General features: G+C 35.8%; 1 protein-coding gene across 4 annotated transcripts; it reads left to right on the top strand.

Annotated features, from left to right (window-relative positions):
• Window positions 1–244: 244 nt before the first annotated feature.
• LOC109100848 (SEC14 domain and spectrin repeat-containing protein 1-like) lies at window positions 245–27,718 on the top strand. 4 transcript variants are annotated; one of them, XM_042764194.1, is made up of 20 exons: window positions 245–392; window positions 1,930–1,993; window positions 2,742–2,792; window positions 3,169–3,254; window positions 4,517–4,625; window positions 5,938–6,028; window positions 7,955–8,068; window positions 15,324–15,437; window positions 16,313–16,407; window positions 16,633–16,688; window positions 18,134–18,354; window positions 20,292–20,414; window positions 22,994–23,188; window positions 23,916–24,028; window positions 24,453–24,677; window positions 24,778–24,859; window positions 24,947–25,069; window positions 25,487–25,678; window positions 26,224–26,345; window positions 27,116–27,718. In XM_042764194.1, the coding sequence occupies exons 4-20, from the start codon at window positions 3,200–3,202 to the stop codon at window positions 27,270–27,272; spliced, it is 2,187 nt and encodes a 728-aa protein (XP_042620128.1). In that variant the 5' UTR covers window positions 245–392; window positions 1,930–1,993; window positions 2,742–2,792; window positions 3,169–3,199; the 3' UTR covers window positions 27,273–27,718. The 4 variants fall into 4 exon arrangements, with proteins under 4 accessions (XP_042620128.1, XP_042620125.1, XP_042620126.1 ...); XM_042764192.1 differs by having other exon boundaries at window positions 296–514; XM_042764191.1 differs by lacking the exon at window positions 2,742–2,792.

Raw genomic sequence — 27,718 nt, 5'->3', positions numbered from 1 at the left:
TATGCTTAGTTTGACATTTTGATTGAGAAAAGGTTAAAAAAGAAACACCCAGATTATGATTGATTATATTTACTGTTTTCCTGTGGCAAAAATGACAACATCGCTCAAACCAGAAATTCACTTCATGTTCGGACATTTTTTGCATGGTCGATTTAATGTCAGCATTCCTCTACAAATAAAAGATATCGTTTATTTAAAAGATGCACTGTGTGTTTAAAGAAACTCTAGACTCCACCCACTACAGTGAGAGACACGCCCTGCTCCAGCATTTGGGAGGAGCTATATGAACAGGACCAGCCTCTTTCTAACAAAACACAACGCCGAGAGTCTTCTCAGTATCAAAGACTATTATCAATAACATAGATCAATTCCGGGGCCCAATACGGAGAAAGGTAATTTTATTTTTCATAATAATCCATTAACGTGATCAAGGATGCTGTGAGGCACATGGATCATGCATCCGCGTCTTTAGCAGGGCTAACATTCACAGCATTATTGTCGACGTTCATCTAAGGTAAGTTAGTCAGGGATTGTCCTTATAGTCAATCCCAAAATACACCGCATTCATGTTAGTCATGCCTTAACCTCTATAGTATGAAATATAGGTCATTGCATGCGGATCTGCGGCTCGCGAGTGCCAGAAGCCATGCATTCTACCCGAAAATATGGCTCATGCTCATGTGGAATGAATGCCAAACTGCATTTTAATATGTATTTTCCCATGACACCCTAGTCTCGTACGTTGTTGTTACTAGGGGATATTGTTTCACTGCGCAGATGACCTGTAATTTTAATATTATGTAGGCCATATAGGTGGATCCCGTCTTTGTCTCGCGCCTGAGCACCAGAGCACGAGCGACTCTCAGCCAGCTGTTGGTTCGAGTCCACACACTGATCCCCAGGGCTAGCCAACTGTTGTCTTTATGTGTCCAGAGATGAGTCTCAAAGACCACAGTATAAATGTTAATGCTTAAACTGCCAAAGTTTGTTTATAGAGATGCATTGACATGCACAAATCTTGTCCAGAACATGTCCATGTCCTGTTTCATCATTTAATTAACGGAAATGAACACGACAATTATGGTTTGCTTAAAGAAAATAGATAAAAAAATAAAAAAAACATTTCCTCTGGTTCTTGTTACTGTAGTTCAGAATAATGTCTCATCATGAAAGTATTTATTGCGCCTTGGATTTACGCTGGTCAAGTTTAAAACATTGCATCACAGCATTGGTTTTACTGAATACAGTAAATTACAGTAAAGAGAATCTCATGACTGACTTTTACCATCATGAGAATCAATGTGAATTGCAATGTGAATTTTGATGGGAAAATTGTCTATTTGTCATGAAAACGTCATAATGCAATGAAATGGATCAAAAATTGTAAATGCAAAATATCATGCAAAAATCAGTTTTGCATGTACAGTGACATTGCAGAATGATTATTATGTCCTAGCACTCATTCCTGGCTTGCAGACACATCAGCAAACCTTGTAATTGCTGCTGAGCTGTCCTTTCCGTCCTTTCCTAAATGATGTGGCACTTTTCCTTGCATCAGCTTATGTTAAGATGAGTTTGCCAAGCCGTGTTTCCTTTGCAATCTTTCCTAAATCTTTTATTGCCGTTAAAAAAATATATTTTTTTGGTAGGACATTTAATTGGTATTACTATCAGTTGATTATTAGATGCTTACATGACCACTTCCATTCTCAGCAGAGTTCATCAATCATTAATTCTGATGTATTCAGGTTGGTTGAACTGTCATTGCTGTAAGCTGGATGCCAGAATCCAAATCATCTTAAAGTAGTGTTTTTTTTTTTTTTTTTTTTCTCTCTCTCACTATCTGTAACTCTTCCACGCGTCATGTTTTCCCCTTTCTCCTCCTCTGCTCGCTTTGCTCTTCTCCTGCATCTCTCTGCATCTTTGCAGAACATGTACCAGGAAGGAATCGCATGAGATGGAATGGTCTTGATGTGCTGCATCATCGCTGAAGGTGAGTGAGACTGTCAGCTCTTTGAAATCTAGATCAGCCTGCATTTGAGGACTCAGATCAATGTAGTTGAATCATGCTGTGAATGTTCCAGTGTTGCCTAATTGTAGTGATTTAACCTACTTTTCTGCTTGTTTTGCCAGTTTGTCTGTTTTTATCATTCTGGTATTTCTGGCATGCTGAATGTTGCTTTAGTTGGAAGCACTTTTTATTTAAAATTGTGCTTGTGTATTTATCCAAAAAATGCACAGGAATGCAGTGAGTGGCATTAAAGGAATGGTCCACTCAATGGAAATTCTGCCATTAGTTACTCACTCAAAATGTTGTTCCAAACCTCTTTTTGTTTCAATGAAACAATAATAAAGAAATATATTTAAAAAAATCTTTAGACAGATCCCTCTGAACACCCTGGCTTTCTTCAAACTATATTCTGAAGTCTTTTTACTCACCTTCATGTCGTTCCAAACCAGTATGACTTTCTTCTGTAGAATATAAAAGAAGATATTTTAAGAATTGTCTCCATTTTGGTTACAGTTGACTTCTACTTTATGGACAAAAACAGTTTAGTTGCCAGCATTCTTTTAAAATATCTATTGTGTTCTGCAGAAGAATGTAAGTCATGCAGGTTTGAAATAACATGAGGTTGAGTAAATCATGACCAGTCCAGACAAGTTTGATATTCTGTGAAGAATGACTTCATTTTTGGTTGGTTCCTCATGTAAAGCTGTTGTGTTTTATGATTCTGTTATAGCGTTTTTCTGGTTCTTGTTCGGAGCTTGACATCAGTGGTCCCTATTTTAGGGTAAACTATTCCTTTAATTTACAGCAAAGCAATTTCTCAAAGAACTGTGTGTTATATCTGCCTGGAGAGTATCTATTGAAGTATTTTGAGTCATAGGCACATGTAGTTTTATTCATTCTGTGGGACAATTTGGGGCTATAATCATGAAATAGCAGGCATTTGTTTTAACCCTAAATAATCGCATGACTTCTAAACTCAATCTTAAAGGGATAGTTCACCCAAAAAATTTAATTCTGTCATCAGTTACTCTCCCTCAAGTTGTTCCAAACCTGTATTATTTTCTGTATTCTGCTGAATACAAAAGAATTGTAATTTTAGGGAAGTCTATCCCTTAATATGTTATCTAAAAAGATACTATGTTGTCAATTACTTGCAGCTGTGTGAGCAGAGAATAGTCTCATTCCAGGATGGAGGCCTTCAAAATACTTCCTGTGCTGAAGAAGAAACTGGCCTTTCTGTCAGGTAAAGACCAATCATATATATTGAGATTTGTTGCTAATTTAAAAGTGTTTAATTAATTGAATGAATAGTAAGTTATTATCATGACGATTTTAGTGTTGCACAGCAAAAAGTAGCTGAGTGTCTTACGGAAATGTGTTTGCTGCTGGCCTCTTTCCTCTCCAGTGCAGTACGTGATGTGAATACTCTTTTTGTATTTCATGGTTAGATGTGACTATAGCGATGAGCCAGAAATAAGCTGCTATCCGATCAAACGGACAGTGCCAAGTGATTTATTTGAAACCCTTCACTTGCTTTCTTGTTTGCTTTGATGGAAATGAAAGATAGTGTCTCAGGCAGCATTATTTTCATCTCAGTATAATATAGTCAGAGATCATTATATGTTGTTATTACTTTCTGCTTAAACTCAGTGAACCTGAACACTGTATTGTACACTGATATATTAGGTTTTTGCTTAGAGTGCGTTAGCAAGGCATGTTTGAAACTAGTTTTACTTTATTTTATTAGTTATTTGTGCAAGCTGGACTCTAAAGGCCCGTTCACACCAAGGATAACTATAACTATGACAATTAAGATATAGTTTTAAAAATTGTTCTAAATTTTACGACTATTTGAGTTCACTATAACTACATACTACAGCTCAACATGCAAAGTCCATTAGACCAAATCTCTGACATCTATGCCACGACATAGGAAAAATTGCTTGCACTCATATGAACTTATTAGAGGACGTCCTTTTGTCCACCTAATTTTATATGTCTTCCAAAACTCAATATTATCAGGGTTTGAGGCTGCTTTGTCCATTACCATGTATTTTTGTATCAGCATGGCTCCTACATTGAAAAGTCTTCTGAATGACAATAACATATTAACAAGAACATTGGCAAAATGGACTGATAAGTTCTTTAAATTTCTATCATCTGGGTAAGATGCACTGTACCTCAACAGTATTTTTTTTGTTTGGGTTTTTTTTTTTATATCAAGGACTTTGCACTAAATTGGAAAATGAATAGGAAAGGAATTACTAAAACATTTCATGCTTTGTGTCTTGGAAAGTGCATGTTCCCATAGGCGACACTCGACATACTGCGAATTAATTGCAGGTTGCAATGTCTTGAGGCTCTACTCCTCCAATAGCTTTTTGCAGTGCGTCTTTTCCTTAAAGCCTCACACTCTGACACGGTTTTTCCATTCATACATCATACTTTACTCTGTGCTGCTGGATTTTCTGCATATTTCCTGACTCGGCCTGTTTGGTTTTCCAGGAGGCAAGGACAGGCGCAGTGGTTTGATCCTGACCATCCCACTGTGCACTGAACAGACCAGCATGGAGGAGCTCAGTGCCACTCTGGATTACCTACTGAGTATTCCCAGGTAAAACACAGCATTTTCTTGAAATGAATGCATCCCTCCATTGCAAAGGCTGTACATCAGTTACCTGTCAAAGCATGAAGAGCAGAAATGGAACCTGATCATTGTAATTATAATGCACAGTGTTACGATCTTCACACATTGAATGGAAAGTGCCAACAATTCATGGTCAGGCTGTGGTTAGAAGTTAAAAAATGCTTTTATTGATCAGGCTTCAAGTATCTGGAAAGATTGTGCTGTATTTTTCGTCCTTATTACATTGTTACATATGTTTTACTGTGTTGGGTTTTATATGAAATGAATTGTTCTTTACTGTTTATTTATTATACACAATTCTAAACTTTTAAAGACTTCAAAGTCATTAAGATTTAAAATCAATTGTGGAGTTGTTCAAATTAAATGTAGACACCACAACATTATAACGTGTAGTTTAAAAAAACAGATATTACAGATGGATATTACTTTTGCTAGATGTTCTTTTTTTTTAAGTGTTATTTGATTATAAGTGTTTTTAAAGGTGAACTTTAAAAGTGAGCATTGGATGAAAAATGTAATCTAAATGTGGAAATGAGTGTAAACAGTTCAGTATCCATTATTTGATGATACCAATAAATGATAAGTCTAATATCAGTCAAAACTGTGAAGAAATATGGTAAAAATGTATCTTACGCAGCCCTAATTTTTACCTAGGAAAAAAGTTTTATGTACTTTGCATGTGCAGCATGTTTATTAGCCATGGTAAAAATCAAGGTAAATCAAAGTCTCTTATGGCTTATTGCTTTAATCTGATCCTATTATTAAAGAGATAATCATACCCTGAGCTGCAGCGGCCTGTTGAGTTTTGACTGATGTTAGAGTCTGACAGTTGAACCTCACATGACTGCTGGCAGTAAGACCATCGCTGTTTCTGTAGTCCCTTTTCTTTTTTAATGCTCTTATAGTGACCTTCTCCAGATTACTTTCTGGTGACATTTTACTGGGTGAGTCGGCTGTTCTCTTCCCCTCAAAGAATGAAAAGAAATGTTGTTCAGGCCTAAAATGTTTTTTGTTGTTGTTTTTTTTTAGAAACCAAAATAGTAACTGTATGATTGAATACATGTTTCTTGGAATCAGTGAGACACTGTGACTCAAACAAACTCAGTTTATTAATTTTTTTAAATGCCACCACAGAAAAAAACAAATTAGTCTAACAACATAGCCATAGTGGAGTCATTGTAATTGATTCATTGTATGTGGACTGACAACATGTATTTGTGATCATATGCGTTATGCGGCCGAATAAAATGTGGTGTTTTTTTCTGTTGTATCTCTGCAGCGAGAAGTGCAAAGCTCGTGGTTTCACCGTCATCGTCGACGGCAGGAAGTCTCAGTGGAATATAGTGAAGACTGTTGTTCTGATGCTGCAGGTAGGGAACGAGATTTTTGTTTTATTTGCACGCTTTTGGGTTTTGTTCAGATTGGCGAAGTAGTTTATGTGGAAAGGTTTGTTTTTGTTTCTTTGACATCTGGTTCTTGCTTTTTTCCATTAATGAAGCCCATTAAAATTTGTGGTGATTATTTAAAGAGTGCTTAACTCCCCTCGAATACAACTCACTTCTGAAGGAGTACCTGTAAATAATGAGATTTCAGTGCTATTATGAGAAGCATGCAGTGCGTCTTGGCACGGCCTTCCTGGTTCTGTAGAGAGAGCATTGTGGTGTTGGATATTTTTTGACTTTGAGCTTTGTTGAACTGAATGGATGCTTGTTATTTTCTCCTGTTTATGGGACACAGCACTGAAATGCTGCTGTAAACTTAGGCTTTTATTTTATATCTTGACTTATTCTTTGTTCCATCAAAGTACCAAAATGCAAGTCCAGTCACTAAGTGGAAGTCTTGGCAGTGCCTCTGGACAGATATTTTCTAGGTAATACCAATAAAATATTGAAGACAGTGGTATCATAACTTTTACAGAAATTGTTAGGATTGGCCAGCTAAGAGACACATTTTGAGTGAAAAACAGGTGGTTGGCTCTTTTAATTGAAAAGTGGGATGTCCTATAGCTCCTGTATTGATTTTTGCTGTTTCTCCCAGTTATTTTATCTGTGAATAGTCTGTATCCTGTACTGTATCCAAGTCAGAATTACAAAGATTAAAATTACAATTGAATGCCACTTGAGAATAAACTTCCAACTGGGAAATCTGTGAAATTAGTGATGCTGTTGAATGACATTGAATAAACATGGCGGCACCCAAGGCAATGCACATAGTAAATGATAAACCGTCACTTTCAAACAAATAAAATGCATCAGTGAATTTTTCCTCCCATGTTGAACATAAGTGATCCTCTGTGTTTATAATGGTACATACACTTGATACACACATACACAGTTTAACCCTCTAAGCAAAAATTTGGGTTGTTTGTGTGTGTGTATATGTATATGTGTGTGTGTGTGTATATATATATATGTATGTGTATATATATATGTGTGTGTGTGTGTGTGTGTATTAATTAATGCTTTTGTTCAGCACAAAAATAAAGGATGCATTAAATTGATCAAAAGTGACCGTAAAGGCAAGTTTAATGTTACAAAAGATTTCTATAAGTAAATGATGCTTTATAATAAGCAAATGATGTATCATGGTTTGTAAACACGGAAACTGTTGACAATAAGTGTTTATTGAGCACCAAATCAGCTTATTATGATTTCTGATGCTAAAGGCTGAAGTAATGATGCTGAAAATTCAGCTTTGCTTTTACAGGAATAAATTACATTTTAAAATATAGTCAAACAGTTATTTTAAATCATAATATTTCATAATATTACTGTTGTTACTGTTTTTTCAATCAAATAAATGTAGCCTTGATAAGCTTAAACAAAACTTTGTTCTTTTAAAAACTTAAAAACTTACTGAACTGTACTGATCCCAAACTTTTGAACGGTATTGTATTTTTTTAATTTTTTTTTGGCAGTTGAATTATTAAAAAGACCCCTGTTGACACTTGTCATTTTGTTTCAGGCGTGATTTAAAAATAGAATGCAGTAGTTTTATCTCTAAGCCTTCTCTCCATTTGAGAGCTGTAGGAAATGTGACTCTTATGAGAGTTTGTTCTGAAATCAAACTGTTCTTCAGACCAATAGGTTCAATAAAATTCATCAGTGGATTTTAAAATGTTGATTTGGCGATTATGTACGAGTAAACTGAAAGGTTTATGTAATCTCTGTCCCCTTTTATATCTGTAAATCAATGATCGATCCATCACTATTGATCAATAAAAAGAAAATGCTCATCTCTTATCTTATTTGTTTTTTGCAGCTGGAGTGTGAACTGTGATGTTTTTTTTCCTTTAGAATGTGATCCCAGCTGAGGTCTCTCTTGTGTGTGTGGTGAAACCTGATGAATTCTGGGACAAAAAAGTGACCCATTTTTGCTTCTGGAAGGAGAAGGACAGGCTTGGCTTTGAGGTAAGTGTACTAAAGGTGTTTTGTTTTAGTGGACAAAGAGATAAACTTTGACTTAACTGTATTTGACATCAGGCATGGGCACGAGTACACAAGCACTTGGTGATTAAACATGAAAATATTTGTTACTTTTTAACCCCTAAACCTTTCATTTTTCATTTTATGCAGTGGCATGTTGGGTGGTATCTTGTATACTGATTGGTTAAAGGTTGGGACTGTGCAAATGTATACGGACACTGTTGCATCAGTTTTATTTGTACAGTAATCTCACAATACATATACCTATTGTCCAAAACAGCTGTACAGGAAATTGTACCTTTACATAAACTCTTTAAGTCAAACATTAAACTGGTGAGAAAAATTCCACAAAATAAACAGGTTAACATTTAGAGTCAAAAGTTTGGACTCACTTGCTCATTTTATTATTACAGTGTTCACATTTTAGCATATTGGTAATAATTTAAATGATGTAATATGTTGTTTTATAACAGTTTTTTGTTACGATTAGCAAAAGCAAATTCAGTATTTTTTTTCTGTCAAGTCATTAATCTAAACGATCCAAATGCATATTTGAATCTTTCAGTGCTCAAATATTTAATTGTTTTTTTTCTCCAATTTGTATTTATTTGTAAAGTTGATTTAGTCACCTCAGTTTTTGTGTTCATCCTAAATGGACCATTTAGAATGGTTCCACTGTGTTTTCCATATGCATCATACCACAGCGTCATCACTTTGTATGGCTGTGCATAATACAATCACACAGACAGCGTATTTAATTAGTAACGCCCAAAGGATCTCATGTGTATAAGTAGGTAATTTCCTGCGTTCACTGTGAATAATGAAACTCCAAATACAGAAGCTGCACATCTTCATTTACAATGGTCTGGGGCTTCACTGTGAGACTGTTTTTGTTATTGACACTAATGCAATGACTTCTTTCTCATTTATTTGTCAGGGCTCAGAGAGTTGTGCTGTGAGGGGAATAAGGTTTTCAGGGCAGTTTTAGGGCTTTAAAGGTCATGAAGCACATCTGGGCATGTCTGAATTAATCACACTGGGAAACTTTATTTTTTAGCTTTCAGTATTTTTAATGAGGCTGCGATGTTTAGGCCTCTCTTTTTGTTTATTCTTTGAGGTCTTTTTGTGATGTTAGAAATTAATTTATTAAAATTTTATAATATTCATGTATGACCCCTTTTACATTGAAAATAACTTTGAATTGTTTACCTTTTCAGTCATCTAGTGCTCATTTAAAGTTAATCTTTAACTCTAATTTAATAGAATCTTTAGCAAAGTTTCATAGATTAGATAACTTGCAGAATCTACAAATTGTTTTTATTATAATAATTATAATAGTAAGTATAATGTATATTTAAATATTTGTAATTTAATATAATAGCACTAATCATTAATAATATGTAATGCAAATTTTAATATATAAAAATATTATTATTTTTATTTCTAATAATAATTGTAACTATTTCATACTTAATATTTATTATACATTGAAATAATAATTATATTAATTATTATAATATTTACAATAAAATAAATACATATTTAGATTTTCTATATTGTCTTATTGGAATTGGTCTGAATAGTACTTGTAGCATATAGTAAGTGTTTTAATAACTATACAAGGGAATGTTTCAAACGGGTTGGTTTGGATCCTTCACTTTAATAGATCTCTGCATTTCATAATTTCTCCTGTAATATCATAAATTAGAGCAGACTGCGTGTTTCCTCCTAATTGGGCCTTGAAGAAAATGGGTGAAGTTGGCAGCCGGTGGCATTTGTGTTAAATGGGCAGCCCTCTAGCATGCACTTTAGGAGCAGGAAATGGGCTGTATGTGATCATAACGGTAACATGATCGTGCAGATGTGCACTACACTACAGTATGCAGCCATTTATAGTATGTGCACTGATGAGGCCTGGCCTCAAACCGCATACTCATTTATCTGGCCGTCTTGCTCTGTGCCCTCACTGGGCATGTATCAATAATGCCATGTTGCCTGGCAACCATCACATGGATCCCGCCAAGAGCTGGATGATGTGTTTAGAAGGACAGTTGAACCACTGTCTCCTCAATAGAAACCTCTGTATGTGTATGTTTGTTGGGGTCATTGTGTTGTTTGCGCTGTGATCTGGGCCAGCAGGCCCCTCTAGCTGCTTACAACTACCAGATGGCAAGGTTTTGGCTGAATGGAGGTTAGTTTATCAGCATTAAGAAGTGGATGCTTGAATACAGAGACTAGTGAAATTGGTCATTACCTGGCTCTTTACCATAGACTGTATAAAAACATGGACGTAGTGTCCGTGACGTCACCCATAGACTCCTGAAGAGCGTTTTTGAAGCTCAAAGTGTGCAGAGCGGGCCATCGCCATCTTGGAGGCGTGCCACCGTGCGACTCTCCCGGATAATCGGAAAGGCGGGAGCTGGTTGCTGAAGCCACGCCCACCTGGCTCGATGGCGGTGACAGCAGCGGCTATCCACCTGTCACTCAAGTGGCCACGCCCTTAATTATGCAGTACTTTAAGGCTTACAATATTTTAAACGGATGAGTTATAAAAAAATTCACCCCCTCACAGTTGTCATGAAGGGCAAAATTTTTGAACCAGGCTGTAAACGTTTTTTTCTGCTGTAAAGTTGGGCATTTTAACATGGGGAGTCTATGGGACTGCCTCCCTTTTTTTTCATTGACACATTGATGTAAAAAATAAAATTAAATAAATAAATTACACATAGTTTAAATAAAGTAAAAATCAGCAAACACCAAATAAAGAAACAAATCGAGTGTTAGAAAAAACTTCCAAAATCACCTTTGATAAATGGCAAAAGTCAACATGCTTTTCAAAATCCAAAATATTGCCAAACAGGAGTTTTTGCATTTCATTTCGAAATCTTCTGCCATCGTCTCGTCTGTCTCACCTCACTCTGGTCAGTCCGCTCGACTTTCCTCACGTGTTAAATGAAATATGACTCCTGCTGATGATCTGTGATGTGACTGTCGTTCGGCACTCTGCATTGAGCAGCCGCGTTCAGTTTATAATGGTATTGTCTGTTCTCTAACTGAACTAAATAATTTTTATTACAATAAAAAACATTTAAATGTTGGTGGGGGGGTGGTGCCATGGTGGGCAAGGGATGTAACCAGTGTTGCGGCTTAACACCGGTAACACTGTCAATACCAACTATCGCAGCAAGCCTACCGTAGGCTCTGCATTAATCATTCTGCCCTAGAACCTCTTCATCACTGACGCTTGGCCAGGCATAAGTGAGCATATGGGAAGGAAAAGACCCGGAGGTCTTATTAAATAAGTGGATCCTCTTTCACTGCCACTTAGGGTCCATAGGACCATCTGTTACAGGACTGCACATTTTTATGCTTATTGCTGATTTTTCTTTCCTTTATGGAGTTCAAGATGCTGATGCAGAGATCCACTTTCCTTTAAAACAAAGAGAGTTGATAGAGTTAGACTGATAGACTATCTGGAAGAATTTTCAATCATATTTTGATTTCAGCCAATTGTTGTATTATTGACATCTGGCAGCAGAGGCTGAGTAGATCATGCTAACAAGTCAAATCATGACCTATTGATTTATTTATTGACCAGGTCGGTTTTGACATTTTGAATCTCATTGCATTAGCTGATGACTGTATTGGCAGCCATTGACAGTTTAGCATATTTATTTATATATATATATATATATATATATATATATATATATATAAATATATTAATACAATAAATACAACTTTTAAAAAAGATTCAGATAGATTCAGCTTTGTGTGAAACTTAATTGCTGTAATGTATACGCATTATATCAGCCAAGTATTTTAGTTTATGTGTATAGCATTATTTACTCAGGTGTTGTTAAACAAGTACAGTTTAACCACTAGGAAAGTTTTTTTTTTTTTGTTTTTTTATTTAATTTTTTATTTCTCATTAGAAACAACTTATCTGAATGGTATCTTTGGGGACAGTAAGATTGTCGTTTGCTGATTTGATGCTAAGGAATATCATATCTATTATCATCATCATTGTAGTCTTTTTGTGGAAACTGTAGTACTTTTTTTTTCAGGATTCTTGGAATAAATTTACAAGAACAGCATTTATTACTTTTGTAATGCTTTTTCAAATATTGCAAACATCTTTGTTACTATTGATCAATTGAATGTGTCCTTGTTGAAGATGCAAGGTGACTAGAATGCGAGCTGCTTTGGGGGACAGTATTGATCAGAGAGCTTTAGCAGATGCAGTGTTTAATCTCCTCCAGCTAACCTTGCAGATGTGAGGGCACAGCTGGCACACATCCCAGCTGTTGCGTCCCTGCGTTCAGGGTCACTGTGCGTGAGGAGGATTTCAAAGAGTTCACATTACTTTGATTAAATAGATTAAGAGTTTGGTGAGCAGATGGTTTTTAAAAGGCATGGTACACCCCAAAATGAAAAATCTTTTATTTAAATAATTTATTTACCCACATGTTGCACTTATGTTTTTTTTTTCTTTCCTGAAATGGATAGAGCTCAGATTAACTACAAATGTCAAGCCCCAAGAAGGCTTCTGAAATCATGACAGCTTTGTGTGACGACCGGTCTTTTCACTGATAATTTTCCTCTCTGCTGTAGCTCTTAAATCTCATTCCCTGTTAATATATTCAAGAATCAATGGTCAATGACATCAAACCTGCTGTTGTTTGATGCGCATTAATTGCGATTAATCGCATACAAAATACGTTTGTTTACATAATATATGTATGTGTACTGTGTATGTTTATATGTATAGAAAATACACACATGCATGTATATATTTAATAAATATACAGTATGCAATATATCTATGTACATGTAAATATGTATTTTTACATGTATATAGATATATTACATATATTTACTAAACAAATCAGATATATTGCATATTTAATAAATTGTTATTTGACATTTCAATTTCACAAACAAAATTGCAACCCTTTGAGAAATAATAAAAGGGCTCCTTTTCATTTGTAATTTATCTTCAGTGTATTTTTTTTTAAAATCGTGAAACGAGTGTTACATAACGCATTTTATGTTGAGTGAATGTAGTACACAAACATAGATATATGATTTGAGAGTTGCAGTGGAGGGGAAGATTATTAGTGAATAGTTTCAGTCTGTTTATCACACAGATAATGGATGATTTCAAATAGATATTATAGAAATAATATGGACTATTTTTAAGGGTGCTTCTCTTTCTCTTTTTCTTTCTTTATTTGTTGGTTACGTATTTTTTTTTCTTGTTTTAATGAAAAAATAACAGCTTACACATCTGGAGTATGGGTGGTGGCAGCATTGTTATTTTTTAGTGAACTTTTCCTTTTAGGGCTGCTGAGAAAGGTGTTGAGTTTTTTTTTTTTTTTTTTTTTTTTTTTCTTTTTTTTTTTTCTTAGTCTTCTGTCTTTTTAGTTTCTCTGCACGCCTTCCATCTGTGGATTTGCAATGATGTCATGACAGGAGATAAGATGAAATACAGTTCAAAAGCTTTTTTGCTCAAACTCCATTTTAGTATCTGCCACAGAGAGTTCACAGCTCAAAACAAGGCTTTTTAGATGCAAGAACTCCTGTTTGTGAAACTGACATGAAACAAACCTCACTGTGGCTAATACTTGAAGAGGCTTTTTTTCCTCAAACTGTCCCAGGCAGACAGCCACACAGCGGAGGCAAACACACCCCTGACATCCTGTGAGTAATGTACCCCAGATATTATGAATCCAAAATATTTTTCCCTATCCCCCTCTATGCTGGAACGCGGGCCGGATTTGTTTGCAGTGAGGCCTTGTCCCTCAGTCCCTTGTGTTGACTCAGCTGAACATATCTGTAAAGACAGCTGTACTGTCTCTCTTCCTGTCCACACACCAAAGTGCAGGGCGGAGGGGTCTTCTCATTTTTGAGACAGCATAAATAAAGCACATAGTAATGATAAACATTTGCATTTAAAGCATAACATAACCTTCTGCTTCTAAATTCTGGTTTAATGAGCCTCATTCTCGTTGAGTTAATGAAACAAGTTGTTATGCTGCTTGGCAGCTGTAAATGGTTTTGTTTTGCATTAATGACCAGCTGATTGTACATTTATCCCACTTATTACATGACTACATACCACTTAAGTAAATAGACATGAAATATTGATTTAAGCTGGTTATCTGAAAAGATAAAAGTATGAGGGACATCAGTCAAATATATAGGTTATTAATAATTATAAAGAATTTATTAATATTAATGTATTCTTTATTATTATCATTTTGTCAGATATTGTATATATATATATATATATATATATATATAATTCAAACACCAGTTTCTTACACTATTATTTTGTTTAAAGGGGTGCGATAATGCTTTTTCACTTTTTCAACTTTAGTTAGTCTGTAATGTTGCTGTTTGAGCATAAAAAAGACCTGCAACGATGACTCATTTGGACTACAACAAATATTTTCCGGGATTTGTGATATCACAAAGATTGACGAATGGGACGAGACCTGGTTGAGCTGCACTAGAGAAGACAACGAGTGTTATCACTATGTCTGAGACGCACTAGTGTTCCCAAGACAGACGAACTTAGAGTGGTTTCAATCATCTGGGTTTAAATCGTGCTCAAATTGATTTGATTTTGATGCAATATTTAAACTAAAACTGGCAGCAGGCAGCTATGTTAAGAGGCAGGACGTTTAATAATATAATTATATTATTGTGACGTTACAAAAGCAATGTAATTTGTGTCACTGTCACTTATACATACATACATACATACATATGTGTGTGTTTTATATATATATATATATATATATATATATATATATATATATATATATATATCTTCATATATGTATGTGTATGTGTGTATATATGTGTGTATGTGTGTATGTATGTGTGTATATTATATTATAGTGACAGTTTGTGATTTTTGACACAGCTGTCACACCTGCGGAGTTTGTCCTATATGCCTTCAAATATCAAATAAATTATTCATGGATATTAACCTTGCATGACATTTCTGCTGCAGAAGGTCTTGAGCGGTATCAGATTATGCCACATTACACACACAAATGCCTGTTTAATTGGTAACATTAGTGACTGCTGCACTTTGCCCTCTGTTACTACTTTTTCTTCTCCAAAATGGGTCAGGATGGTTTTATTTTCTTTTCTATTAATATTCTCAGCACAGATGATGAAATGGCTTCGTCTTCAGTCATACCTGAGAGTTAATTTTCTGTTTCAGGTGATTCTGGTGTCTGCCAATAAACTCACACGCTACATTGAGCCATGCCAACTTACAGATGAATTTGGCGGGAGTCTGGTTTATGATCATTTGGACTGGCTCAACAAAAGATTGGTGAGAACCAAATCCCTTGTTTTCAATTTTAAATGGCTCTCTTTATTGGTAGACCACAGTGATTCAGGGTTATTGTTGTTAATAGGAGTGGGTAATGTATTCATGATATATTCACATGATATAGCTGGCTTTGTAAAGAGAAGCAACAATGTGAATATTGGTGTAATTTTAATATGCCTTTTTTGTAGTTTTCTAAAGGCAGTGTCATTAGACTAGTTCATTGCATTTCTATGAATCAGTTCATATCTGGGAATCAAATGGTCTGATTCAACAAATTGATTCATAACCTTGATTTATCACTTGTTTACACTTTTGTTGAAAAATGTTCAGACATATTTGAAATTAAAAGTTTTCTTTCCTTTAAATTAATTTGTTGCAGTAAAAAAAAGTGAAAACATGGCTAAAAACATAGAAAACCTGGCTAATTGTTTGCATTTTGAATCTACTTGACAAAACAGCGTTGTTTAGTATTGATTTTATTTTATTATTTATTTTATTTTAGAAAATATTTATATTAAATATTTTCTTTTTTTATTTTATAGTATTTATTAATATTTTGAATTATTTATTTATTTATTATTGTTTTATGTACTTATATATATTTAGCATCTAATTTATATTTTTTTATTTTATTTCAGCTTTGTATCAGTTAACAAACAATTATTTTTTTTTTTTTTTAGTTTATCAAATACAGCACTGGCTGAAACTGATCGTTTCTTGCTGCTTCACTGCAAATACACAAATATTGAGATGGATATTGACTATCATCAAAAGGCTGAAAAAAAATATTGCAGTGTTTAGCTATATTGCATTGTCCTTTCAACAGTATAATATTTTTAACTTGAGGTCTTATTTGCCATTTGTTCTTCATCCAGGTCTTTGAAAAATTCACAAAGGAATCCACGTCCCTTCTGGATGAACTTACCGTCATCAATGAAAATGAGAAGGGAAGCCAGGCAGACAAGGACAGGTATTTTATGTCTCATTATCTCCAGACATGAGCTCCTAATTAAGACTGTCATTTCAAAGGCGGTTGTATTTCTGTTAGCTTTTAGCCATTCTTAAATGTGTAATTAAAATGTTTAGTGGATTTAAAAAGCAATCAAATGTGCAGAGAAATCAAAATGTTTGTTTCATTAAATGGTCATAATTTTATAGACAAATGCTCATCAACAACATTTTGTTACACTCATAGGTCTTCAGAGAGCAACATCATGCCTTCATTTGATCCTGAAACGGTCCTTCAGACTGGTGAGCGGCGATCTGTGCTGTCTGTGTTTGTATACATGTAGATTCTGCTTTGACATTGCAAAACTGCCTTAAGTTATTTCTGTAATATTTTGGGTCTGTTTGTAAAACTACATGCAAAAGCAGATTTCGGTTTGGGAATTTTAACTACTATACTCTATCCAGCATGTGATGTCAACAGTGAAGCTGTTTTTCCAGCTGGTCTATGACTATGACTTCAGTTTTATTGGTGAGGTAGAGCTAAGAACTTGGCTTAAGTGTTGTTTAATGCACTAAAGCAATTTCACAGCTTTTGTATTTGAAGCTAAAGGTGATTTGTAAAGTGTTGACTATGCCCTGATCAGTATTTGTCTGACACCATGCCCTACTCTAAAGAATGGCTTCATCGGTTCAGTGAATTTGTGCCCAGTGTAAGTGAAGGGTTGTGCACCATTTAAAACTGAATTGAGAATCCCCTTTAAATGCCTTAAAATTAAAATCGCAGCTTGAATTGTTTATAAATTAGAACTAGAATCCAATTAAATGTAATTTTAAGCAATGCTATTTGTTTTTCTGTATGAAATAAACATGCTTAATCTAATTTTGCATTGAAAATTAATTTTAAAATGTCAAACAATATAATTTAAATATATTTTATGTATTTATTTTTACGTAAATATATTGGCATTGGTCTTACATCATCACTGTTCGACCATCCCTGCGATGTTCAAATGCGCATTTCCAATGCACATTTGAAATGAACATTTAAAAAATAAATAAATTAAACTGTTAAGGCAAATTTGTGAATGAAATTAAATTGACCAAATATTACCTGTGTAATAATGATTTTAAAAAGTAAAAAAAAAAAAAAAAAAAAATCTTGAATATTTTCAAAATTTAACTTTGTAATGTGAATATTTATTATTGAATTTTGCCTTCTTTTGTACTTAACATGTTTACATTTTTGCCTATATTTGTTTTGGGCTAATACAGTTCCTCTGTGTTTCTGCTCTGCTTATTAATTTCTTATTCCTGTCATTACAATTCAAGTTCCAATGTAACATCCTGTAAGGGCAATTCAATTCAAATTCATGTTTGTGTGTTGAAAAGCAACAAATTCTCAATGAATTCTTTATTTTGCCTAACCTTGGTTAGAATAATTCACAAGTATTAGCACAAATAAAAACACAGCAGTGGTACAAAATTAATTTTTCCTCTGTTCCTTCCTTCTGCTTTTGAGTCTGTCACTTTGTGTCTAATTTAGTTGCAATACTGGCTTAATGTATTCATACTGCATCAATTCAATCCGTACTTCTTGACAGATGGGAACATTTGCCATCACATCGTGCATTCATCAATTTCTTTCTGCTTGACACATTGCTTATGAAACATTTTATTACTGTCTACTGAATTCAGTTTTCAAATGGCTTAAAATGTCCTAAAAGTTTTTTTTACTCCTCTGATCACAGGACATGAGTTGCTCTCGGAGCTCCAGCAGAGGCGTTTCAATGGCTCTGAGGGAGGAGGAGGTGGCACAGCCTGGTCACCCATGGATGATGAGCTGCTGGCTCAGCCTCAGGTGATGAAGCTCCTGGACTCTCTGAGGGAGCAGTACACGAAGTATCAGGAAGTTTGCAGACAGCGCAGTAAACGCTCCCAGCTAGAGGAAATCCAAACCAAGGTCATGCAGGTAAAACACTTTATTATCATCAACACTGATAATAGTTGTAGAATTGTAAACCGAAAAGTGAAATCACTTTCAGATAGTCGAGTTGTGTCGTAGAAGAACTCTGGTACACATATGCTCTTTGTTTGAGCCAGGAATTAAAACTGTCATACTAGAGAACATAGCCTTGAGTTTTGCCAAATTCATTTGAGACATCTCTTTGCACAGTCATCTTTCATGAACACCACATGATGTTGGGAAGTGTAAGGGAGTTTCATCTGTCATCCATTTTGCTTTATTCGTATGTCTACATATCGCTGAGGTTTACAAGAAGACATCTTACTCCGGAGCATCAGTTCAGACTGTGGCTGCCTGGGCTTCGGTGCTTTGGTGAATCAGCAGTCTTGGTCTACAAATAGAGCAGTTTTTGGTGGTTCTTCGCACCATACAATCATTGAGTCTTTCCATAGAAAAGATTTGTCACATAATTCTTTCACATACACATCTACTGCTCTGTCTTCTTGGAAGGCTTACAGAATGTACTCCCACAAAATTCCCACTGAGAATCCGATTATCATAGAGAATCGCTGGTAGAGAGGAGGGCTGTGCTGATGCAATTGTGTGCATTTCTTTTTTCCCTCAGTTTTTAGTTGATCTCAAATTAGATCCATGTAACATGGTTTAGAACCTGTACTTTCTATTATTTTATTATATATTATTAGTATATTTTGATTTTATGTAATATTTTTGATTTGATGTCATTTTTCTCTGAGGAATATTCCTCTTATGTGGCACCATGTGAAGGAAAAAAAAATCAGACTCTTTAAAATGGATTCTCTGATGAATATAACTTATATTTATTTGTGCATTTATAGACATTCTTCATTAAACTGCAGTAAGAATTTAGAATTGTAAACTCCGAAACCAGTATTTCTTCGTGTGGTTAGTGTAATGTGTAGGTCATGTAAAGTGATGGTGAGATCAGAGGTTGTGTCTCTCAGAGGTTGTTGTTCCTCAGAACCACTCTTGTTAGACAGAATAAAATGTCTGTTTCCATGGTGATCAGGATATTGGGAGGTGCACATCATATGTCAGAAAAAAGAATTTTGGCCTACTTCTTAACTTCAGTGAAAAATTGCGCAGGGAAGTGTGAGATCATTTGTAAGCCGCAGTGCCTGAAGCAATTACAGACAGGAAGCCGTGCAAGCTAAGCAGTGATTCTTAAAAAGTTCAGTCACCTCAGCATTAGACAAATTAACAACTTTCTTCACAAAGCAGGTTCTCTTGCTGCTGTTCCAGACTTTCCCTAGTTCACTGAACAACAAAAGTGAAATGAATTTGTCTGCCAGTTCAGTTGTAATTCAAATTTGTAACCCTCGGCTGTTGAATTGAGAATGAACTTGCATATCAAGCAAGTTAATTAAATGGTTAGTTCACCCGTAATTGAACATTGTCATAATTTTTTTAACCTTCATGTTGTTCCAAACCTGTATGCTTTTCTTTCTGTGCAACACAAAAGGACCAATTTTGAAGAAGCTTTGAAAAGCACAAAACATCGCCACACGGTTAATTTAACATTTAATTTGAATTGATAATTCGAATATTTGTGTGAGGAACAGACTGAAATATAAGTCATTATTCACTGACAATCTTCCATTTTGGTGCAGCTCTGAAATGCCGTTTGTGCTCTGATACTGATGTTCGAAATCTGACAGCTGATGGATTGTGCAGCTCTCCAGACATGCAGCCTACATTTGTCTTTTTGTAAACAAGTAAATATCTGATTAAGGAAATCTCTAATTTGAGCTCTCATCGACTCAATCCTGTCATTTAGTTAATTAGATTTGCTCTCTGTTCCTCCTGATTTCTTTCCGATTAGAGGCTGCTCAGTGGCTCGGGGGTCAAATGTGGTAGTGATTCACTAATTAAAGGTTTCTTTGTCTGTGTTTGTGTGTGAGCAGGTTGTGAATTGGCTGGAGGGTCCTGGCACAGAGCAGCTCCGCACACAGTGGGGGATCGGAGACTCCATTCGTGCGTCTCAGGCCCTGCAGCAGAAACATGAGGAGATTGAGAGTCAACACAGTGTAAGGACAGCCATCATGTCTGCTTTGCGTATATGGTTTTATGGTCTGTTCCATACAAGGTCATTTTGGAGTGACCATGTCAGTAATCATCCAAAAAATATCATGAAAGGCATCCCTGTGGCTCATGCACTATATCCCAGCTGTTCTCAAGTCGAATAATTCAATATTTTAAGGTTCTTAATAACTGATAACTGGAACCTTTTTTTTTATGTATTATATTAATCGACATTAAAGGGTTGCTCCACCCCAAAATGAAAATGTTGTCATTAATCACTTACCCCCATGTCGTTCCAAACCCGTAAAAGCTTTGTTCGTCTTCGGAACACAATTTAAGATATTTTGGATGAAAACGGAGGCTTGTGACTGTCCCATTGACTGTCAAGTAAATTACACTGTCAAGGTCCACAAAAGTATGAAAGACATCGCAGAATAGTCCATCTGCCAATCTGGGTGGAGTTTCTCTTATGGCTTCAGACGTTGGTTCTATTCGAATGCACGTGCCCTGCAAAGTGGACATCACAGGATATTCCACCATGATTCCAGTTCGAAGCGAACGTATATGTTACATTCAAAGTGCATTGAAGTGATGCGAGATGTGAATTTAAATTGTATTTATTCATCAGGTATGTGATGTCACACATGTTTGAAGACGTTGCGCAGCGTAAATCCGTGAATGAATGTTCCGAAGTGAGGTCAACTTCAACAGATTTCCCCTGAACACTGTTTAGGGACCAAGTAAATGGGAACAGTTTGTGCACGGAGCTCACTTCTAACGAGCTGATTATCTGAATTAGGTGCGTTAACAAAGAGAGACATGCAAAATATGCAGAGCTGGGGGGGCGAGGACTGGAATTGAGAACCGCTGGTGTAGAGTAGAGCTTGTTTGTCGTTTCTCTAATCACAAAAGCAGACATGGTTTTATGTTTATGCGGTGTGATGCAATGTGTAAAAACAGTATAAGTCATAATCTGTAATTATGTCCCCACTGGATGCAACAAATGGCTCATTTATAATGGGTTTCATTGTTTTTGTCTTGTTTCGCCGGTGTTCTGACCAGGACACGCATCACAGTATGACAAGGGACGTAACTTTCCGTAACACGCTTGAGGCATTCGGCCAATCACAAAGCACTGGTTAGCTGGCCAATCAGCATACACCTCTCTTTTCAGACTGATGAGCTTTGTTAAAAATATGATGCGTTTCAGAAAGGCAGGGCATAGAGGAGAAACAGTAATGTACAGTATATGGAGAATAATGTGTTTTTTTAACCTTACACTGCATAAACACATTTCATTACACCAAATATGCAAAATAATGTTATTTTTAGCAACATCATATGACCCTTTTAAGATTTGTGACCTGTCAAATCAACTGAAGTCAGTCAGATGACACTAATATGCCACATGCTGCAATTTAAGTCCTGCCAGTAGGTGGCAGTATTGATTGTATTTTACTTGAGCTAACCTCATGCTGTTCTTCTGGATTATTTTTTGCTTCTAATTATGCAATTTTTTGAGGAAATAAGATTGTGATTTAGATTCATTTTGAACCTCAGATTCAGGCTGCATAATATGTTTAAGTACATAAAGTCACCAATCAAAGCTTCATGTTTACAGTCTTGATAAATGCATTTGATTTGCTCTAAAGAAGTGCTTTTCCACCCAAAGGTTTGCTCACAGATTTTCCTTTTAGTCTCAGGAGTGGTTTGTGGTTTGTGGTGTGCTCTTGGCTTGTCTGAAGTAGTTACTGCCTCTGTATTTCTTCAGTGTGGTTTGTGGCTCAGTGAGACAAAGCCAGAGAACCTCTTTGATTTACAGGGATCTCTGTGACGTAGATTTATTGGTGTTGGTGTTTTATTACAGGAAGGTGTTGTTTTGGAGTGTGTGTGTGACTCTGTGGCTTTATGGTTTGTTGAACAGTGACCTCTTTATCACATTGAGTCAGGAACTGAGCCAATTATAGACGTGGTTCAAATTGTAGGTTTGTAAAAGTGATTTAGTGTTAGTCAGAATGCATAATGGTGGGCTTTTTTGGAATGTGGTTTAGCGGCGCAGTTATTTCAACATTCTGTGAATAAGGATTTTGAACACAATAGATATTTATCTTGATCTTAAACTTTTCTAAAGAACGTGAGCGGTCTTTGTCTAGGTGAAAATCAAAAAAAGGTTGATTTGTTGCCAGGGTGTTAGGTGGTTGCTAAGGTGTTCTGCCTGGTTGCTAGGTGGTGGTTTACTGGATACAATAGCTCCCATGAAATACAAATATACACATGTGTATGTGTGTATATATAAAAAAAAATATATATATATATATATATATATATATATATATATATATATAGATATATATATATATATATATTATATATATATACATATATATATATACATATACATATAACACACACACACACACACACACACTCACACACATGTGTGTATATTTGTATTTCATGGGAGCTATTGTATCCATTTGGCCTGCAGGATGGGTGTTCTGTGTTTATGGAGCTGTGGTTTTTATGATTGCTGGTGGTTTATTTAACTGGGTATTAACAGCTCATGTCATGCTGTTTGCTGCAGGAGTGGTTTGCTGTTTACGTGGAGCTGAACCAGCAGATCGCAGCACTGCTGAGCGCAGGAGATGAAGAGGACCTGATGGAGCTCAAGGGTCTGCAGCAGCAGCTCAGCGACGTCTGCTACCGGCAGGCCAGCCAATTAGAGTTCAGACAGAACATCCTTCAGTCTGCCCATGAGTTCCACATGACCGCACAAGACGTAAGATTCAATACGATCAGATGATCTCACTAGACCTTCGTGGAATCTGCACTCACTGAATTGCAGTTAAAGCTCTACAGATTTCCACGGAACACAAACATCTTGTTCATGTAGAAACAAGAAAATATTTTGGCTACTGTGATGCTTCTGCTATCAGTAGGTACAGTGTAATACTACCAGTTCTGTTTAAAGTCATCATGAAATCAAATTGGCCCATTTTTACTTTTCAAACATACAGTTCTGGTCTTTTTGTGCACAATTCATCTGTGCATGTTATTCCGAATGAAATCTATTCAAAATGCAATAACTTGCTCAGCCTCTGAAATTAATATTTTTTTTATTTAATGGTATGAATCCTCCTTAGATTTTCATCCCATCCCCTTCAATCATCTGGCTCCACTGTGATATTTAACACCCACTTTTTGTAATCCAATCCAAATTCCAGAAGGATGAAATCAAGTCTCTCTGTTTTCTTTTGTTAAATATCTTGTTCCCCTTGGGTGTACGTCAAATAACAGAATTAAAAATGTCTTGAAGTCAACATAAATTGATATTCAAAGGCCATTTACACACATATAAAGCCACAGATTTCATCCCCAGTCAGAAAATCGGTGTACATACTCATTGTGGGCCTACATATTAAAGATTATTTTATTGAACGTTTCAAATCTATGTGAATATATAGAAAGCTGCTTTCTGATGTTACTGTTATATGTGTTTGTCTCAGTTGTCCCAGCAGTTAGACGGGCTGTTAGGCATGCTGTGTGCAGACGTCGCCCCTGCAGATGGAGCTGCGATCCAGCAAACTCTAAAACATCTGGAGGAGAAACTCAAGAGCGTATCACAAAAATCCTCTATCATACTAATAATACTCATCATCCTTGCACATGTAATTAAAGTTTGATAAACCAGAACTTTTGCATTAGTATCACATAACCAAATGTTTGATTTTCAAGAACCACTCAAAACAAAAATAAAATAAACTGCGGCTGGTCATCTTAGAGGCATATTTTAACATGAAATATGAAGAAATTGTCATGAAAAAAAAAAAAAAATTATTAAACTGACATAAAACATTCATTAAAACAAAGCTATATACACTACTCTACTTGGTAATTAGTGCTTCAAACAGCATATACTTTCTCAGTTGTTTTACCAAATAGATGCCTTGCAAAGGCAACTTTTTTTCAGGTTGGCTGATAATCTGAATTTAAAAAAAAAATTAAAAATCCAAAAATGTGTATTGAGTCTCTCACTGTTTTCCAGAGGGTGCCTTGCAAAGCTTAAGAGAAAAAGGCCAAGTACTGCTTGACCAGATGTCTACCCAGACGTCCTTTTCCTATGGCAAGGATGTAAGCATTGAGAACAAGGATGTAAGCATTGAGAACAAGGATGTAAGCATTGAGAGCAAGGATGTAAGCATTGAGAACAAAGAGAATATCGACCATATTCACAATGTCATGGAGGACATGCAGCTCCGCAAACAGAGGTTCCTCTTCTCTTTTCATGATTTTTAATCATGGACACAGCACTTCTGGTGTACCAAGAGAAAGCGATGCTGGTCTGATGTGTTCGCTTGTGTTTTATAGGTGTGAAGACATGGTTGATGTCAGGAGACTCAAGATGCTGCAGATGGTACAGCTCTTCAAGTGTGAGGAAGATGCATCACAGGTCAGAGCTTGAAATTCAAATGAAAAACAGTTTGAAGTGGGTCTGTAGTTCCTGAGGGGCTGTAAGGACCGCTTTATTTCTCCGCAGGCGGTGGAGTGGTTAGGAGAGTTGCTCGATGCTCTGTTGAAGACCCACATCCGACTGGGAGATGATTCACAAGAAACCAAAGTGCTGCTGGAGAAACACAAGAAGTTTGTGGATGTTGCACAGGTATTTGAAACTCTTGAGGTTTTGAATTTCCTCTGCTGGCACACCTAATCTTAATTAGTTATATTGAGTTATATTGAATCAAACACAACATATAATCCCAATTAATAAATCAGTTTTCCACTATTATTATTATTATGAATTATTAATAATAATTATAATTGTTTCATTTTTATTAAAAAAATATTACATTTACTTATATTGTATATATGTTTTTTTTTTTCATTTAATTATTTATTTATTTATTTATTTATTCATTAGTATTTTTTATTTTTTCCCATAATAAAAAACCCTGTTTTTATGATGTATGTTTTTTTTTTTTTTTTTTTTTTTAATGCTTCTTGGAGTATAATGTTGTTGGAGTATCCAGCCCATGTTTTGTTTTCGGTTCACAGTAATCGTTTCCTTTTCTGCTTTCAGAGCACCTATGATTACGGTCGCCAGCTGCTGCAGGCCACAGTGGTGCTGTGCCAGTCTCTGCGTTGCACCACCCGCTCCTCAGGGGACACGCTGCCCAGACTCAACCGTTTGTGGAAACAGTTCACAGTCACGTCTGACGAGAGGCAGCACAGGCTGGAGATGGCCAGTGCTTTCCACACAGCTGCGGAGAAGGTTAGTACAGTTCTGCAAAACAGATGTCATAGCAAATTTAAGAGTAGTTTAAGGAAAATTGAATTGAATTTGAATTTCCTTCTTTCTATGGAACACAGCAGGAGAAATTTTGACAAGCAGCGTGATTCTTTGGATTTTCTCCCTTTTGTATTCCATGGAAAATATAACAGCAGATGGGTCTTTACCAACATGAGGGTGTATAAATAATTTTTATGTGAACTGTTCCTTTAAAATGTATTGAGTTAATTTATCAAGAAGAACCTTTGTCAGTTTAGTTATATTTATTACGACCTTATAAATAACCAAGGGTTGTTTCTTGCATGTTTTGGACCCCACTGTATGTTAAGCTAATTGCTCATTAATAATAATAATAATAATAATAATAATAATATTGGTAATTGTGTTTTAAAATTGTAGTGAAACTAGTCTGTCTCAGGTGTGTGGTCACATGTACTGTCTACAAACATCCCAGCTGTAATACACTGTCTGAAGGTCTCAAGCTCTGTAATATATCAGGCAGTAACTGGCTTTCTCCCTGCTTTCAGATTCTGAGAGAGAGCCCTGAATTAGCCGAGCTGATGGTGGATGTGGAGGCATATGAAGAGGTGGAGACGGTGGGGAAAGGTCTTCTGGACAGGCTCACTGTGCCAGTCATTTTCCCTGATGGGTAAGAGCTGAAAGAAGTCCAGCACACTTATCAAACACTTCTTCTACTCTCTGTTTTCTATGAACTATTGTTAGTCTCAATACTCATAACCTTCCATGATTGTCCTGAACTCTATATGGGTCAGCGTGCACAGGATTTATTTATTTATTGAGAAATCCTTTATTATTATTATTATTATTATTATTATTATTATTATTATTATTAATTGTAATAATTATAATAATAATGATATATTTTTAAGAATAGGATCCTTTTAAACCGTAATGAAGTTCCCATGTATTTTCATTCTGGATGCGCTAGCAACGCCATGGTCAAGGGTTTGATTCCCAGGGAATGCATTAATTAATAGAATGTGTAGCTTGAATCCCATGTCACTTTGAATAAGTGTCTGCCAAATGCTTAAAATGTTACCTGCTTTTCATTTATTTATGCATTTATGTATGTATTTATTTACGTATATTCACGTATTTATTTTTATGTACTTATTCCTATTTGAGTTATTTATCCACATGCAAAATCCTGTTTATTTATTTATTTATTTTGTATTAAAAAATTTTTTAAAAATTGCATTCTTTTAAATAGTATTCTAATTTATTTTTTATTTATTTTTTATTTTTTTTACTTCTGTAAATAAATTATGTAGGCACTAATTTAACTCAACTTTTTAATATTTACTTCCTTAATTGGATTGCTTAATCATCTTAGCCTGTATTCAACAATCACTTGTTTTTGTCGTCATTTCCTTCCATCCTCATTCATCCCGGTTGCAGGAGCGAGCAGTTCTTCGGCAGTCCGGGCGACATGGCCCCCTCTGCCGAAAGCATCCGTGAACGGATGAAACTAGTGGAGGAAAAGAGATTCCTACAGGAAGAGGCGGAGCAGCGGTTGGATGAGGAGGCTCTGGAGACAGGGCCCAGGGAAAGTTGAGAACCCCATGCACTCTTGCAGGAAGCATTGCGATGGTTGCAGCCCGGTCCAGAAGTGACCCCGATCACCCGCCGTCTCTGTTGTACTCCATCTCACCAAGCCATCTTAACTTACCGAGCGCAGTTAAAGATAGTCTTCACAGGCTCGTGTTGCATTGCCTGTGTGGACAGCTGAATAGTAAATCGACCACACTACTTTGAACTCTCGCCTCCCTACAAAGCTTTACCTTACCTGTCGACTCTTTCTCCTCCCAGTGAGGCGCCTTGTGCTTGTAATGGTGCTAATAAACCTATAGAATGTACATAAAGCGGCATCTTTACCCCATTTGTACCTGGAGCTCTAGATTTGTAGGTCTTTCCTGACCGTAAGCATTGTATTTACTATTTCTTTCTTTCAGTTGCTTTCTGTTGAGAATTACCAAACCTGCTCTCTTGTGCCAGTATAAA

The sequence above is a fragment of the Cyprinus carpio genome, chromosome A9 (assembly GCF_018340385.1).
Source record: "Cyprinus carpio isolate SPL01 chromosome A9, ASM1834038v1, whole genome shotgun sequence".
NCBI lineage: Eukaryota > Metazoa > Chordata > Actinopteri > Cypriniformes > Cyprinidae > Cyprinus > Cyprinus carpio.
Note: the sequence above shows the minus strand (reverse complement) of the source record. Positions and strands in the feature narration are given on the sequence as shown.

Excerpts from the sequence above, each read along its gene's own strand:
- LOC109100848 (XM_042764191.1), top strand. The coding sequence starts at position 3,200 with ATGGAGGCCTTCAAAATACTTCCTGTGCTGAAGAAGAAACTGGCCTTT. Across the intron at positions 6,029-7,954 it reads CTGTTGTTCTGATGCTGCAG|AATGTGATCCCAGCTGAGGT; the intron begins GTAGGGAACGAG and ends TTTTTCCTTTAG. Across the intron at positions 16,408-16,632 it reads AGCCAGGCAGACAAGGACAG|GTCTTCAGAGAGCAACATCA; the intron begins GTATTTTATGTC and ends TTACACTCATAG.